Genomic DNA, 15,805 nt, shown 5'->3' on the forward strand with positions numbered 1-15,805 from the left:
ACAGCAATAATAAAAATAATAATAATAATAAAAAACAAGACAAAACAAAATAACAACAAACATAACAAATCCAAATAAACACAAAAAGCAAGAAAATAACAGCACACACACAAACATACACACAAACCAGCTCTGCATGTTCACCTCCCCCACCCAACATCTCCATCAACGTCACACCAAATAAAATGAAAAACATTACAGTAATAATGCCATTACAATCATTTATAGTCACTCAAAGGACAAAAAAAAAATAAAAAAAAAAAAGAAAAGAAATAAAAATCATATGACCAAGCTCCTCTAAGGTCCCACAAAGCAAAGCAACCACAACAAAAGTGAAAAGTCACATGACCAAGTCCATTTAAGTTAAAAAAAAAAAAAAAAAAAAAAAAAAAAGATATTTAAAGAAAGACCCGGAAAAGAGAAGGACTTTTGCTTAAAAATAATTATCTCATGAAGGATGGATTGACATTTTTTGATCCTAAGCTTGGGGATTGTGGTGTCATAGCAACAGTGGGAAAAAAAAACAGATAAAAAATGCACAGGGGAGCAGAAATCTTAATAAGTGCAGATAATATTGAAGAAAGACATACAAGAACTTGTCAGAGAAAATGTTTTTTTCATCATCTGTTTGAAGAGATTTATTGAATGTTAATATCAAAAGCAGATTAAGGCCTGAGTGTGTAATATTGCAGTGTTGATAGTTTGCAAATAAAATATGAGTCAATGTGCTGAAGTGAATATGCAGAGGAGTAAGAGGGTGAAGTTTTTTTCTGTTAAATAATTTCTTGTTGACTTTTTTTTTAACATAAATTGAAGAAAATAGTTCATATGTAAATGATATGGATAATGTAAAAGTGAGCTCTGTAGATAAAGTACGGTGGCCTTGAAGAGAAATACACAACAAAAACAATCATAACCACTTTTTGACTGGAAGAAAATGCTTCATTCATGTGTTCATTTTTACCTCTTCTCTCTTTTTGTGTCATCAGATTTGTTATGTGTTTTGCACTTCAGGGCCACTGTACCAAAGACCTCACACCACATGATCTGACTCTAATAACCTGATAAACATCCACACATACAGATGCTCGTCCATCACTGAGATAAAGCCACCGTCCCTGGCGTCGCTCCTGGTCTGAAGCTGGAGGTTACAGAGGGCGTTGGCTGCAGAGCCGTGTCCCCGCCTGACCCTAGCCTCTCCTTTTATTCTGGGTCAGATCGAGCATCGCTGCCTGCTGCAGCTGGCATCCTGCCCGGCTGCCCGTGGTGCCAGGCTCCGCCTGCCGTTCCCCTCCATCATCATCATCCTCCTCATCATCGTGGCTCTGTGAGGAGAGGAAACAGAGGCTGCTGCAGGAAACAGCAGCTCAGTGTGAGGATGAACAGTGGAGCTCACATGGAGCCAGCAGCACACAGAGGCAGGCTGACTGGAGGGGGTTCATCAGATTCATATTAATGATAATGAAATACAGGCTGATGATTACGCAGGGTACAAAGTCATAAAAACAACCACTGTGATGTCGAGGAAAAGAAAACAGAGTCTGCCAGAGGAGATCTTTGAGTGGTATAAATTAGTAGAAAAAAGGCAGTCAGAGATACAAACAGGGTTTCCTCCCAGCAGCATTTGACGCTGTGAGAGGAGGGAGCCTTGGTCTCACGCTGCTGTGACGCAAATCAGAGCTTAATCAACCCAGCAGGGTGTCTAAGTCAAGGCTGTATGATGTTATGAGGCACAAAACACCCAATGAAGCCAGGAAATGCCACTCCTGATGAGTCCCAGCTTCTTTGAAGGATGAAACTTTAAGCTAAGATTGCAGGAAGAGTTACAAAGATACAAAAAAAAAAAAACATACTCTGAAGTAAGCAATGCCATAGTAAACATGTGACTGGAAATGGTCAATGTCATAACCACAGAATTGATGGACAAACCAGACTGACTCAAAGTTGCACAAAAGCTTGATTTTAATTATCAATAATTAAAACAAAAGTAGAAAATGTTTGAGTGTAAAAAACAATTAGGAAATCAGATCAATCCAAAGGAAAATGAATGAATTACTTCAGCATGAGAGATTCAGGCAGCTGGAGCATGAACGTCCAAACTGATCCACTTCTGGGGAAACCCTTCATCTGCCGCCGAGGCTTCCAGTTTTTACCCCCCACGATGTACTCCAGAGTCATGCTCCTGTTCAGCGTGAACACTGAGTCTCCTTTCACCACGGCCGTAAACAGAGAACCTTTACTGTTTGCGAAGTGTCCTGGCAGAGTCGACCACTGACCTGAGCTCAGGCTGTAACAGTCCATCAGGCACCTCAGGAAGTCGTCGGACGGTCCGTTTCTCATCACGTACAGGTTGTCCCTGTGTCCGACCATGCAGTGACCGTAGCTCTGGTGTCTGATCAAAGTCGTAACAAGGTGCCACTCGTCCTTTCTCGAGATGTACTCATAGATCTCTGTGGTCTCCATTGGCCTCCACAAACACACAAAGATCCTGCTCATTGTTTTGGTGCATGCTGCTCCTGCTGCAGGTCGAGGCAAATGTGCGGCAAACTCCCACCTTTCAGTCTTCACATCGTAAATTTCAACAGACGACATCACCGTCCGCTCATATTCTCCTCCAATAGCGTAGAGACGACCGTCGACTCCCACGAGGCTGAGGTTGTACCGTAGTTGAGCCGGACTGGGGATCCTGCTCCAGCTGTCGTCTTTGACGTCGTAGCAGAAACAAGCGTCGACAACTTGTTTGTGAAGTCCATGAACCCCTCCGATGATGTAGAGTTTGTTGTCTAGAGCGGTCACTCCAGCCATGGAGGTGCTGGCCTCAAGCGGGAGATCTGTCAACACCTTCCAGCTGTTACAAGCTTCATCCAGGTAGCAGATGGTCCTGGAGGCAGCATGGACAGTATCTGCCCCACCACAGGTCACATGGGCCCCTACAGCCACAAAGACACTTGGGGTCAAAGACTCAATGTAAGAGATCAGCTCTGATGGTAAGGACTTCTTCACCTCTGCCTCCAGATCGGTGTACATGTTTTGGATGAAGAGCGCAGCAGCATGGTAAAGGTCCATGAGTCCAAAGGTTGCAGCAGTGTGAATCATCAATAAACAGTTGTCAGAGTCAATGAGGTTGATGAGATGCTTTGTGAGCGACGCAACCTGCAAGAAAGCTGCACACTCAATAGCTTCAACGATATCATCTCCATCCAGGGCGGGCTTCTCTCCTCGTAACACCGCCAAGGCGATAAGGAATCCCCGAGCATGCAAACCATTGAGGTGGATCTTCTCCTGCCGACTCTCCTTCATCCCAGAGCGGTACAGAGCCTGGAAGTACTCACAGCTCTGAACAAGGAACATCTTCTCCTCCAGGAAGTGAGTGTCTCCAACTACAACGGTTAGCTTAGCTGAAACAAGACCTGACGCATACCTTTCATCTGCACTGTCACAGCCGCTGCTTTCTGCTTCACTGCTGTCTGCTGACATTGCTCCTGTTTGAGTTAAATATCCTACATGAAAATGACCGGAGAAGGTTTCTAAAGTCTCCTCGTGGAGTTGCAGAGGAGTGACTCAGTATGAAGCTGTTTCTCTCTGCAGAGCAGCTCGGTTTATTCACAGCTTTGAAAATAGTCACAGCTAAAGATAGAACAGAACAAATGATCAGGGTCACATTCATGGTGGTGACAGGAGAGGGACAAGTGAGCCAGAGGCTACAAAAATCTGCTGCAGGCATATAAAGGAAACATGGATCACTCAAACTTGGACCCTAGATATTCTCAGGTCTTACCAAAAAGATACAAATGTTCCTGACTGTTGAAACACAGGGACTTCATTTTATCAAAGTGTGTTGATAGATCATAGGGGTTTTAAAGAGAACCAGTTCCTTTCCAAGTCTAATTTGCATAACCGCTCATTCACTTCATATCAACTGTTTCTAATGTTTTTGTTTGACACTGTGAAGACTTTCTAAGTTATCTTGAAAGACTCTTACTTTTATGTGCTTGTTTGTTCATAATCCTCAATTTTAAAATGAGAACATCAGTGTCAAAATGTGTCATTTCTAAGGGACCAGTGACACAACAACAGTTTTAGGATGAGACGCAAAAGTACTGTTGCTTTCTGGCCTCTCCCACCCGGAAACGCCATTGTAGCGGACCTGAAACGAAAAATTCTGAAAATGGCCTCTTAAACGACACAGGCACCCTTGCTGTAAAAACAGCTAGCCAACCAGACAACAACAACAGCAACAATGGCTGACTTCGGTGGTTTCTGCTGCTGAATCTGCCGACTGCCTTTCAGCAGTGCATCTGTTGCACCTCTTCTGCTTTTCCCCTGTGTATCTGCAGCCAGCTGGACTTTTGCTGGTCTGTGGAGAGGTGTGTCTCTACAGTTATATTGCCTGGCACATATATTCTCAGCCCAGCGCAGCTCTAAATCTCTAGCCAGACTCTTCTCCACTGTTGTGCCTAAATGGTGGAATGAATGACACAACTCTATACGATCCACAGAGTCCCTTTCTACTTTAAGACATGTCTGAAGACTCATCTGCACTCAAGCTGACCCTTCTCCTCGTTGTCTTGTCCTAGCACTCATAGTTTCTTCAGAGTGACCCTTGAAAGGTCATGACGTTCTTCAGCCTTTTAATATTGGTGTGTATTGGACAAAATGTCTCAGGTAAGTTCATGGCATGCTCACTGATTCTTTCTTTTCTGCATTCAGCAGTTCAACACAAGCTTTTCAGGGATTAATTCAACCACTTTTAGACATTCCTTCAGTCATTTATCTTCAGGATTCTGCATTAGCAGTATAGCACAGACTGCTTCAGATTTCCACATTCACAGCGTGATTCTTTCAGAAATTGTTGCTCTAGATTTTCTTATTCTGGGGTTTATTATTTTTCTTGATTGTGAGGGTGGTTCCTGTTTGCAGAAAAATTGTGGAGACCAAGATTAAAAATAAAATTTAAAAAAATATACAACGGTAATCAGGGGTAGAATGAGTCAGAAGGTCTAAGACCCAGCTCTTAGTGAACAAACAATAGATTCATAACCTCATCCCGCATCCTACAAAAAGTTGTTTTGAACAAAGAAAAGTAATGTTTAAAAGAGTCACACTGATAATGGTTGGTGATGGTGCTCATGGGAAATGGAGTCTTTAGTCTTGTAAACAACTACTGAGACCAACAAAAGGTGTGACTGCAATCAACACTGAGAGGATAGTCCTCACAGCGCCTTAATTACGTGTCTAGTTTTTTTTTCTCTTCTTCCTCCTGCAAATGCTCAAGTCATAATAAGCAGCAACGCCCAGTACAAGTGTTACAAACTGCAGTTCCTCAAGTGTCCACTTGAGGCTGGCTGCAGAAGCACCAGAACCCACATACACACACATTGAAAATAATGACTTTTACCAAAAAAATTAACGTATTTATAGCCTAGTTAAAGAAAAGGTCAATTGTGGTCTAAAGGGCTCATTTCTTCACACTGTGCTGGGGTTGAATTTTTCAAATGTTTCACTAAAACAGACTAATATTTGAGTGAATAATAGGGGTGGGAGAAAAAAGATCGAAATACAAATCTTGTATTTTTGGGGAAAACATGGCTCCTGTTATAGTCTGTAGACATTGTCATCAACATTTATGTTTTTCCCATGGTCTGGTGATAAAAACAAAATAAACTAAAAAACACAAAAAATTGTAAATATCAAAGATTTGCATTTTAAATTGAATCGGCACCACAAAAATCGCAATAGAATCGCATATTGTCCCAGCGCTATGAATAATGTCCAATAACACTAAACAATAAACAACCTGTGAGTGTATATTAATATTAATTTGAGAAAGTTACAAAAGAACTGGGAAACTGAGTTTTGATGAAGGACAGAAAAAGCTAATTGTCATTAATATAATGATGGAAGTGAATACTCTGAAAGTATGACCCAGAAATGCATTTTCCTGCTCGTATCTGTGACTTATTCTATAACAAAGGAGATCTATCTTTGTCAGTATCCTCTCTGTAATGTTGTTGAATAACAATCTGATCCTGCCAGAGGAAGTTTTAGTGGATTTACTTTGATTGGACACATTTGTCCTGAGAGATTATGTCACAGTCATTAAAGCCTGTCTCCTAGCAGGCGCCTTAATCACCTATTGGAACAAGACCAAAACTTTCCGTATCTTTTAGCTCCAAAGTATAAGCAAACAAAGCCGATGATTACATGAACCAGTGTCCTTTGAAGACTTATTTCAGCCAAAAGCATAAAAAAATGAGTAAATAAAGCTTCAGAAAAAAACAATTTTTAAATCAGTGTAATAAATTAGATCTGCTGAAATGTATATGTTACAAATATATCTGTTTGATGTAAACACTCAGGGACAAACAGTGACCCTTAATCTCCTGATCATCATGTGAGTGGATGTAAGTTCAGATCACTTTAAGGATGTTTATCTCCACAGAACAACAGCTCTCCTCTTCGTGTCCTTAAATCTGTTTTCTTCTTCTTTAGATTCACTTACAGTGCGAGGGGGAGGGGCTGACCCACATTAGGACTCTGTGGAGGGGGGTTAGTACAGGAGGTCATGTGACCTGGATGCTGACTCCTCAGTCAAAACAAGCCGACTTGAGCAGGTTGAAAGCTGACAAAGGGGATTCTGGGAACTTGAAGCTGCATTTTCTGATCTGAGCTGCCCTCAAGCAGTCAATGGGAGAATAAGCTGTTTGGCATTGGCAGAAAGATGTTTGCAATTTCTTCATGGACACAATGAAAACAGAGTTGGCTCTGCTGCTCATCCCAAAAATGCATGTTCTTTACAAATGTGGCACCATTCACATGGGAAATAAACAGCCTTTTCAGTGATACAGGATGTATCGACAAAGAGAAGTATATACTTAACAAAACTATCCTCACGTTTTGTGCTGTGTTATATTTCTTTAATTGGGTGGTTGAGACCAAAAGCAGAGTTTAAAGAGACATAAACAAGTGTACACAACATGCATCACTTCCTCTTTCAATCTCATCTGCTCCACTTATGACACCACTACACACTCCCAAAACAGAACTATGTCTCTATAACACAGTTGAGCCTTGAAGTAAAGGTAAAGTGTGTCATATTTTGCATCACCAGCTATCTTGGATATCTTGTCAACAATACACACTGAAAACTGCAGCATCCTTTTCCCATCATCATGTCCTGGCAAGTCTCTCTACTTCTCCTGTCTCTCTGGTTTCCCTCCATCCTCTGCCTGCAGCACGATGATGGGGATTTCAAGGGACAGGCAGTGCAGAAGCTGCTGAGCAGCATACCAAAGGCAAAAGATTAAGCATTTAAATACTTTTCTTCTTCTTTTTTTAAGATGTAATGAGTTTAAAAATAAAGCCTAAAATAGTAATTGAATAAGAAGAATAATAGTAAATGGTAGGTAGAGGACACTGTTGGATAATATTCATTTTATGCTGTATGGCTGTAATTTTAATAAATTTAAATGTTTAAATGTGAAAATGAAGCAGATATTAATGAGCTTAAGGAAATGTTTGACCTTTAAAGCTGATCATTCACCTCTACTCTCTGATGAGCCGCAGCACTGCCGTAGTGACACTCCCTCGCTCCATGCGCCTGTCCTACTACGTAAAAGTAGTCCGCGCTTTCTGACGTATATTCAGGGCTCGTTTAATCAACACTGAGTCATAACTCACTACGAACCAATGCGATTTTGCACATCACTCGTTCCTAAGATATTTTAGTTTGGGCATGAGGTGAATTTGTTGTGGCGCCACGAACTGATCAGTGGGCGGAAGGATCCTTCTAATGTTTGTAAATATTGGCAGCTTCGGGGCAGGAGGCAGAGTGGCGCGCTACGCTCAGTGCTGCAGGAGCAGGCGGACTTCTCATGTAACATCGATGGATATTCATCGTGTTCGCGCCTCATTTCACACGTAGGAACCTCTGAGGATTAATCTACAGTTTAAGGATTTACTATCTTTTGATTTTTTTCTACCGTGTATAAGATTTCTCCGGGAAGTAACGAGCAGTATGCTGCTTTCCAAGCTGGACTCCTTGTCTCATATTTCATCCAGCATGGATCTACCGGCGAAGCTTCATCTTCAGCAAGGTAATAACCGTTAAAAACGACACAATGTCGGTGTTTCATCTTTTCTGTGGACCTTATTATCGGTGACCTGATTCTTTTATCCTTATTCGACCCCAAACGGTACGGCTTCACGAAAAATCCCATGCTAGGTCATTTCAGGTCACAAAATCAGATGGGTCTCAAAATCCGACGTAACACGGTAGGGAAAACAAAACAAGGTAGCCAAAATGAAGGATAAAACCGCAAATAATTTCCTCCTAAGAAAAAATGTAAACGGAAATTGTGTTGAAATGACCCCTTACTATGATTCTGGGTGGTCAAATTTGAGTTACCTTCTCTTAGACACTGAAGCATCATCTAATGCTCACATCCTCGAGGCTTACACCGCATGACCTTTAAATAGCATGGTGAGGAGCCATTTTGAAAGCCAGGTGTTAAGCCGAAATGTGTTACCGTGTCATGATAAAAAAACGTAAAATCAGTGCTGAGGTAAATTATCCGATCTAGTCGCACATGAATGTTTTCATAGTATTTTTGGGGGGAGACGATGATGCTATTGTGCGTCAACCATTTTTCAACGGTTTTCACAAGAGCATCAGGGGGTCATCTGAGGACACCGGGCAGCGTGGCCGCCTGAGTTTAGGAGATTTTCCCCGCCTATAATTATAATTTAATTCAAACCTTATATGAAAAATTGCCCCAAAAAATGTCTTACACTTGTCGAGACATGGGTTTATTGAAAAAGGGGGATACAATTTTGGAGCACACCGCAGGGCCTTAACCGCCCAAAATCACTTGTCTACAATTGATTGTGTTTTCTTTATTTTTTCAGCTAAAACGGAGAAGCAGTCGTTTGAGAAGCTGTACCGGCTGGGTTCGGTGCTCGGCAGCGGAGGATTTGGTACCGTGTACTCGGCTGTTCGCCTCGCCGACGGGCTGCCGGTAAGAGCGGGGAGATGCTTTGTTTTGGTCCCGGTGTCTCGCCGGCACATGGCGGGCACGACTCGACGTCAAGTTGTTCACATGCAGATCGTGTTTCCGGTCTGTGCCTTTCAAAAATAAAAGCAGCGTTTAAAAAAAAGAAAAAAAAAGAAAAGAAATTTCAATACCCATTGCTTCAATTACAACATTGATAACATCAACTACTTAAACATTGATGGCTCTAAGATAGGTATTAATTTTCCAGTAAGTTTAGAAGCACTGATTTATATGCTGTAGCGGTAGATGTTTGGAATTAAGATGAATACTGCAACTGTTTAAGTTTTTGGTTAATGACCCATCAAGTTGTAGACTGCACTTTAATTTAATAATTATAGTGAATATTATTGGAATATTTCAGCCCATTACGACATCATTGATTGAGGCATACTTCAAATCAACAACTTTACTCACAAATCTTGAATTCAACCCTCTATCATTAAAAAATAGTTGTCCAGGGTGTCCGCGGGGTCTTAAAAAATATTAAAAGTTGATAAATCAATTTTGGGAAAATTAAGGGCCTTAAAAAGTATTTAAAAAGTCTTAATTGTGGTTTTATGAGGTATTAAGTTTCATAGGTATGCAAGCTTTGACCCAAAAAATATCCATTAATATTTATTTTCCTCCTTGCAACTGTCCCCTGATTGGGACGTTAAACATTCAGCCGATAAAGTTCGAAAATAGAATACAATAGAAAAGAGTAGAGTTACTTTATTGATCCCAAACTGGAAAATTGTTGTGTTAACAGCAGAAATCGATGGAGTCGGTAGTAAAATACAAAAAATGAAAAATAATAAAATAAAAAAATACATAAAGACTCTAGATACAATAAAATACAACAATAAGGATTGTGAGCGGTATAAACACCAGCTTTAAATTAACGTCATTTCTGATTTCATAAAGAGAAATTAAATACAACACTTAAGCAAATCACACAATCTCCGGCACATGTCCTAAATTTTAATAATGATTAAGTAATTTCTCATTTTCTTCAGCAAGTTGGCCTTGAATAACTGCTGTTTCTTGTTGTGGAGTGTCGATAAACCTGCCTTTAGTTTCATTTATTCTTTCAAGCTTTATTCCTTCCCAGCTTACATAATTTCTGTAAAAATGCAAACTACAACTGTTAAAAAGTGGATGCCAGCAACAACTGAAAGTTGCGATAAAGTCATAAAACTTTTTCAAAGGTTTTTGAAAAAGTCTTAAAAAGATATTGAAGTCAACCTCAGGATTTTAGCATATACCCTGTTGTCTGTGAAATGCAAAACTGTTTCTTAAGGTGCGCTGCTTGCTTAACAAAGTTGGCAAGATGTGAGATTAAGCTCATACAAACCATGTTTTAACACTCCCCAAACCTCCTTTTATAAAAACAGATATTTACATTATGGAGTGGTTGCTGTATCTGTGAAAAATCAGAAAGTACCAGAATGCACAAGTGCCTTATGTTGTGCATCTTGTGCAGGTGTTATGTTATATTGTTGTCCTCTAAATGAAAAGCTAAATGTTGGATTTACTTTCAGTTTTAACACTTTGGAAAATCCCCTAAACTCTGCTGCTATTTTGAAGATTGTATTTTGAAGCTTTTATTTTGAAAGAAGTGCCTCCTCTCATTACTTCCTATTTTAATCACGTCAGCTGCGCAGCTTGACACACCTCAGCCCTGTCTGGCATGTGTTCTTTGTTTTCACAAAGAGACATGGGCCTCCGAGCTGGAAATCTTGATTTTGCTCTTTAATCTAATTAAGTAGAAACGTTTTGTCCTTATTTGCAGTTTTATCACAACAGTTGAAACTTAATAAGAAAGTCCGGTTATTTCCCTTTGGTTATTTCATCAAAAAAGAAAAACATTTAGAGTCAGATGGGGTAAACAAAAAGCAGTTTGTCATTTTTTTTTTTTTACCAAAGGCATGTTTAGGATAACTGCTATTTGGAGTCTAACTCAGAATTATTCTGTTGAGTGTTTATCAGTGAATGGTGTTTATGTTTCCATGCAGGTGGCCGTGAAGCACGTGTGCAGGGAGAGGGTGACTGAGTGGGGCTCTCTGGTGAGATTTATGCGCATTTTTAAACATACACACACAGAATAGACTAATGAGTTCACACACACCAATGGTCTTTGAATAGCTGTAGGTTACTGAGAGAGTTAACGTGAAACACAAGATTTGTGAATTGTTTTTATTTTTCATTTAATTCAATCATTAATTTATTTTTATATCAGAAGGCAGACAGTATTCTTTATTTATGGTGTTGTGGTCCTCTATTATCCTTAAGATTCATGAAAATGTAACAATGCAAGTGCTTTACTGCCATTTTTAGCCCGAGCAACACCTCAGAGTTGTTTTTTTGGGTAATTTTAAAAGTAAAACAAAAATGGCACTTTAGAGGATGAAATACACACATTTAGGCATTTTTTTCAAAAGAAAACACAAACGGGTAAAGTTTAAATATGTTCTCATGGTCTCAATATCTATTCTCTTCAGTGTGGCTCAGTGGTCCCCTTGGAAATTGTACTGCTGAAGAAAGTAGGCGGGGCTTTTGGTGGCGTTGTTCGCCTTTTGGACTGGTGGGAGCGAGTGGACGGCTGGCTGCTGGTGATGGAGCGTCTCGAGCACAGTCAGGATTTGTTTGACTACATCACAGAGCGAGGCGCTTTGGACGAGGCGGCTGCATGCGGCTTCTTCCTGCAGGTTCTGGAGGCTGTGCGTCACTGCTATGCCTGCGGAGTCGTCCACAGAGACATTAAAGACGAGAACCTGCTGGTGGACCTGAGGACGGGACACATAAAACTCATCGACTTTGGCTCAGGAGCGCTTCTCAAAGAGACTGCCTACACAGAGTTCGATGGTAAGCCTCATTATTCAGGGACAGTCTTTTCACCGTTTACTAACAGGACAGGAGTTGTTTTTATGAGAACAGAAAGAGTGAAGGTTATTTTAAGGTTGTAAAGAAATGTTGAAAACAGTGTTAAAATGGCAGTTTCATTTTTCACATTCTGGTTATTTCACACTTGGTTTCTGACCTCCTACTTATCACAGATGTGATCTGTCAGACCTCTCACATCCCCTGTGTCCTTCCTTCAGGTACGAGGGTTTATAGTCCTCCAGAGTGGATTCGGTTCCGCAGGTACCATGGTCGCTCAGCCACCGTTTGGTCGCTTGGTGTGCTGCTGTATGACATGGTGTGTGGAGACATTCCCTTCGAACAAGACGATGAGATCCTGAAAGGACGGCTCTGCTTCAGACAAAAACTCTCTTCAGGTTAGTTTGGATTCAAAACCTTTTTGTTCTTGTAATTCTGACTTTTTGGCTGAACCTGAAAGGCTTGGTTTAGAGGAATGCTGGCCACAGATGAGTAACAGGATCTTCTCTCTCTGTCTGTCCATCACAGAGTGCCAGCAGCTGATTGGCTGGTGTCTCAGCCAGCAGCCGTCAGACCGGCCAACCCTTGAGCAGATCCTCCTCCACCCCTGGGTGACAGGAAGCAGCAGACAAAAGTCAGATGACAGCATCACACTCCAACCAATCACAGCCGACTCCTCCTCTTCATCCTCTCCCTCATCTTCCTCATCCTCCAGTCAGCAGAGCGTCTGATTGGTCACCTGAAGGCTGAAGAGGACATGCATAGACTTATTTGACAGCTGTCCTAATGAGCTCCATCATTGGTTTTGGGACCGTGGGTCGTCCTGAGACGTGTTGAGGGAGAAGAAGTGGCTCTCATAGAGCACCATGGTGTATTCTTTGCTTTATAGTGCCTTTAGTTTGAATGCCGCTGTGGTCCAACCACAAATCAGGACTCACTTCGTGTCAATGTGAGGTGCACTGCTTTGGTACAGAGTCCAGGTTTAGTCATAAGATTCACCAAAATCTACACTACACATTTTTAACAACATTTGAGCCCTCTTTATATTTATTTTCAAAACTTTACAGAAATATGTTGTTTTAAAATTATGATGTTAGAGGATTTATCATCTGCATTTAAGGAATGATATAGACGGAGATTGGTGCCACTAAAAATGAATATTGAGAGGCCTTTTTTTTTCTTTTGAGATTGGACTTTTATTTATTTTCATTCATTCTGATGTTATGAGTCAGAATTCTGACTTTTTCTCAGAAATCAGATCTCCAACTTTGTTAAAATTATGAGTTTAACTTGAGATTTTGACTTTCACTTTAGGCCTGTGGCCTTGTTTTCAGAAAATCACAAAAATATGTCTTTAATCTGCAAATTTGAGAAATTCTGACACTTTTTTCACAAGTTTCTCGTATTTTGGAGTTGGCATATTAAAATTCTGAGGTTGATTTTCATTTTAATGGCCAAATCTCCAAGAAAAAAGTATTTTTTCTTTTTTTTCCCAACAGTAACCGTCATTTTCATCATACACTACAGAGATTATAATACACTTTCATGTCTTATTTTTTCATTTTATGTCATACATTTACATTTTTAATTTTTTCATTCTGACTACAGGAGATCTCTGAATCATATCTTAAAATCCAGACAAAATACAGAGAAAGCCCCCAGATTCTTAAGAAGATTCTGGATCTGTTATAAAATCCTGACCTAAAACTTTGGATTATACGTTTTTTTTTCTTTTTCTTAAAACTTCTGACATTAAAGCAGAATACTGTTATTTTTCATTCTACTTGTGATTATAAATCAAATGTCAGAAATCTGACTCATTGTGCATTTTTCCAAACTACTTCTGTCTTAAAAAAAAAATCTGACTAAATTCTGACTATTCTAAATCTCCAGAATCTAGCAACATGTTGATTTTTACCCTCTCATAATTCTGTAATTCTGTGAAAAAGCCAGAGTTTAAACACGGATGGCAGGATTTTCAAGAAAATCTTGACAAGACATCTTTTCTCCACAGACCTAACCTCAGAGAAAGGTCTTTTCTCACCATAAATCTTATTTCCGACAACTACAAGGTGTTTTAAACATCCTCATTTTTGCTTAACTAATATTTTGTCCCATTGTTTTTGTTAAAAAACAAAAAAAAAACGTTGGGCCACTTTTGGAGAACTATTGTTAAACCTGGACACGAGCTGTGCTGCATGCTATATTCAGAAAGTAAACCTGTATATCTAATTTGGTTATTAGTGAACAAGGTGCTTGAATAGTTTATGTTGAAGACAGAAATGTAACTTACTTGAACACTTGCCTAAAGTTCATACCATTTTAATTTAAAAAGTGTCCTCTGAGGAAGCCCGTCCACTGTTTCACACCCCACCCTCTGACCGACTCTCACCTGCTGACATGTGAGATACTTGAAACACACAATCTACACTCTTAACGACACACACCTCTGTGGAGTCTGGTTCAGGACACCAGACCTGAACTTTAGCTCAGACACCAAAACTTCAACTTTGAACTCTGTGGAGTATAAAGGTTTCTGTCTCTAATTCTTCTGATTTTATGTGTCTTTGATAACGAACAGGAGAAGCTTCCTGACTAAAAAAAACACCAAAACCGTCATGTGTATTCTTAAGTGATCTTACTTGAGAAGTAAATCTGACAGTTCTCTCTTCTTTCTGGTGCTGTTTTTGACCTGGCTGGGTTTTTGTTCTCTCCTCTGATATGACTTCTTATTGTTAGAAACATTTGGATATCCAAGTGGAGAGAAAACCCGAGCTTCGGGGTTGACACCACAGCATAAGACTCATCTTTTTACTTTGTTTAATAAAATGTTTAGTTTGGTCAGTTTATAAAACACCTCAGAGCTTTCTCAGCTGATCTTGTTTCTTTCTCATTCTCTTGCTTTTTGAAGAACGTGTCCTCAAAATGGCTCTTTCCATCTGAGTGTAAAATGCACATTCAATGCAACTATGTTTTTTTTATTATTTTAAATTCTTGTGTAAAGGTGTCCTTTGTTGTATATTTGAAACACTACTTTTATTTATTTTAGTGGGAGAGACACTACTCTTGTTTATTTATTCGTCTCACTGTCTTATGGTTTGTTTGTTTTTTTTCAATTCTGAGAACAAAATATCAGGTTCCACTTCGAGTTCTCTGACATCAGGTCCAGAGTTCCAACTAGGTTCTTAGATGATCAGCTCACATGCTTACATTTATCAATGTTTAATTGAATTCTGATGAGAACAACATATTTTTTCATGAACATGTTATGATTAAAGCTTTTGTATATAGACTGAAATCCTTTGTGATGTCTTCTTTAAAACTGCATAAAAGCATAATCTTGACAGCAGAACCTTATATTTTCCAACCTTCTTTGAGACTAAAATGCCCTTTTTGTTCTTTTCTCTTGATTCTCCCTTCAGGTTGAAAAATAAATTCTTACCTAGCAACTAGCATCCTTATGTTAGAGGACCACTGAAGAAATGAAGTGATAAATACATTTTTTTTTCTTTTAAATGACCTTAAAGTTATATTTCTGAGGTTATTATCAAAATTCTAACTTTAACATAATAACTTTGACTTCAATTAATAAATGAATACATAACAATGGCCGACATTTTTCATGAATTTACCTTCAGGAATGAAATCCCATTTAACTAAATTTCGTGTGACTGAAACGACACCGTGTGGCCGCCAGTGAGTACTCCTCAGTAGAGGAAATTTAAAGGGTACGAGGCAACCTCATTTATGCTTCGAAATTATACAAACTTTGTTGCTAATATCAAAATAATTTTTCATTGGGTTATTTTTCATTTATATTATTCATTTTTTTCGAGCTCACCATCTCCGTTTTGTGTTCAAAACAAGAATATGAAAACATGTGACAGCATAAC

The 15,805-nt window shown here is 39.5% G+C and overlaps 2 protein-coding genes across 2 annotated transcripts; one reads left to right on the forward strand and one right to left on the reverse strand.

The window, feature by feature from the left end:
* Window positions 1-2,052: 2,052 nt before the first annotated feature.
* On the reverse strand, window positions 2,053-3,592 carry kbtbd13b (kelch repeat and BTB domain containing 13b). The gene has a single exon (XM_074678221.1). It carries the CDS (start codon window positions 3,475-3,477, stop codon window positions 2,053-2,055), a length of 1,425 nt encoding a protein of 474 aa, XP_074534322.1. The 5' UTR covers window positions 3,478-3,592.
* A 4,211-nt stretch (window positions 3,593-7,803) lies between these two features.
* On the forward strand, window positions 7,804-15,188 carry LOC141796666 (serine/threonine-protein kinase pim-3-like). Its single transcript, XM_074677901.1, has 6 exons — window positions 7,804-8,096; window positions 8,908-9,017; window positions 11,048-11,098; window positions 11,534-11,897; window positions 12,134-12,310; window positions 12,441-15,188. Exons 1-6 carry the CDS (start codon window positions 8,018-8,020, stop codon window positions 12,641-12,643), a joined length of 984 nt encoding a protein of 327 aa, XP_074534002.1. The 5' UTR covers window positions 7,804-8,017; the 3' UTR covers window positions 12,644-15,188.
* The last annotated feature ends 617 nt before the right edge of the window (window positions 15,189-15,805 follow it).

Source organism: Halichoeres trimaculatus, unplaced genomic scaffold (assembly GCF_033239565.1).
Source record: "Halichoeres trimaculatus isolate MK-OKI-2021-1 unplaced genomic scaffold, fHalTri1.1 fHalTri1_scaffold_10, whole genome shotgun sequence".
NCBI classification, from domain to species: Eukaryota; Metazoa; Chordata; class Actinopteri; order Labriformes; family Labridae; genus Halichoeres; species Halichoeres trimaculatus.

Coding starts and splice junctions, on each gene's coding strand:
- kbtbd13b (XM_074678221.1), bottom strand. CDS start 3,477: ATGTCAGCAGACAGCAGTGAAGCAGAAAGCAGCGGCTGTGACAGTGCA.
- LOC141796666 (XM_074677901.1), top strand. CDS start 8,018: ATGCTGCTTTCCAAGCTGGACTCCTTGTCTCATATTTCATCCAGCATG. Junction 11,099..11,533: donor TGACTGAGTGGGGCTCTCTG/GTGAGATTTATG, acceptor TATTCTCTTCAG/TGTGGCTCAGTGGTCCCCTT. Junction 12,311..12,440: donor CAGACAAAAACTCTCTTCAG/GTTAGTTTGGAT, acceptor TGTCCATCACAG/AGTGCCAGCAGCTGATTGGC.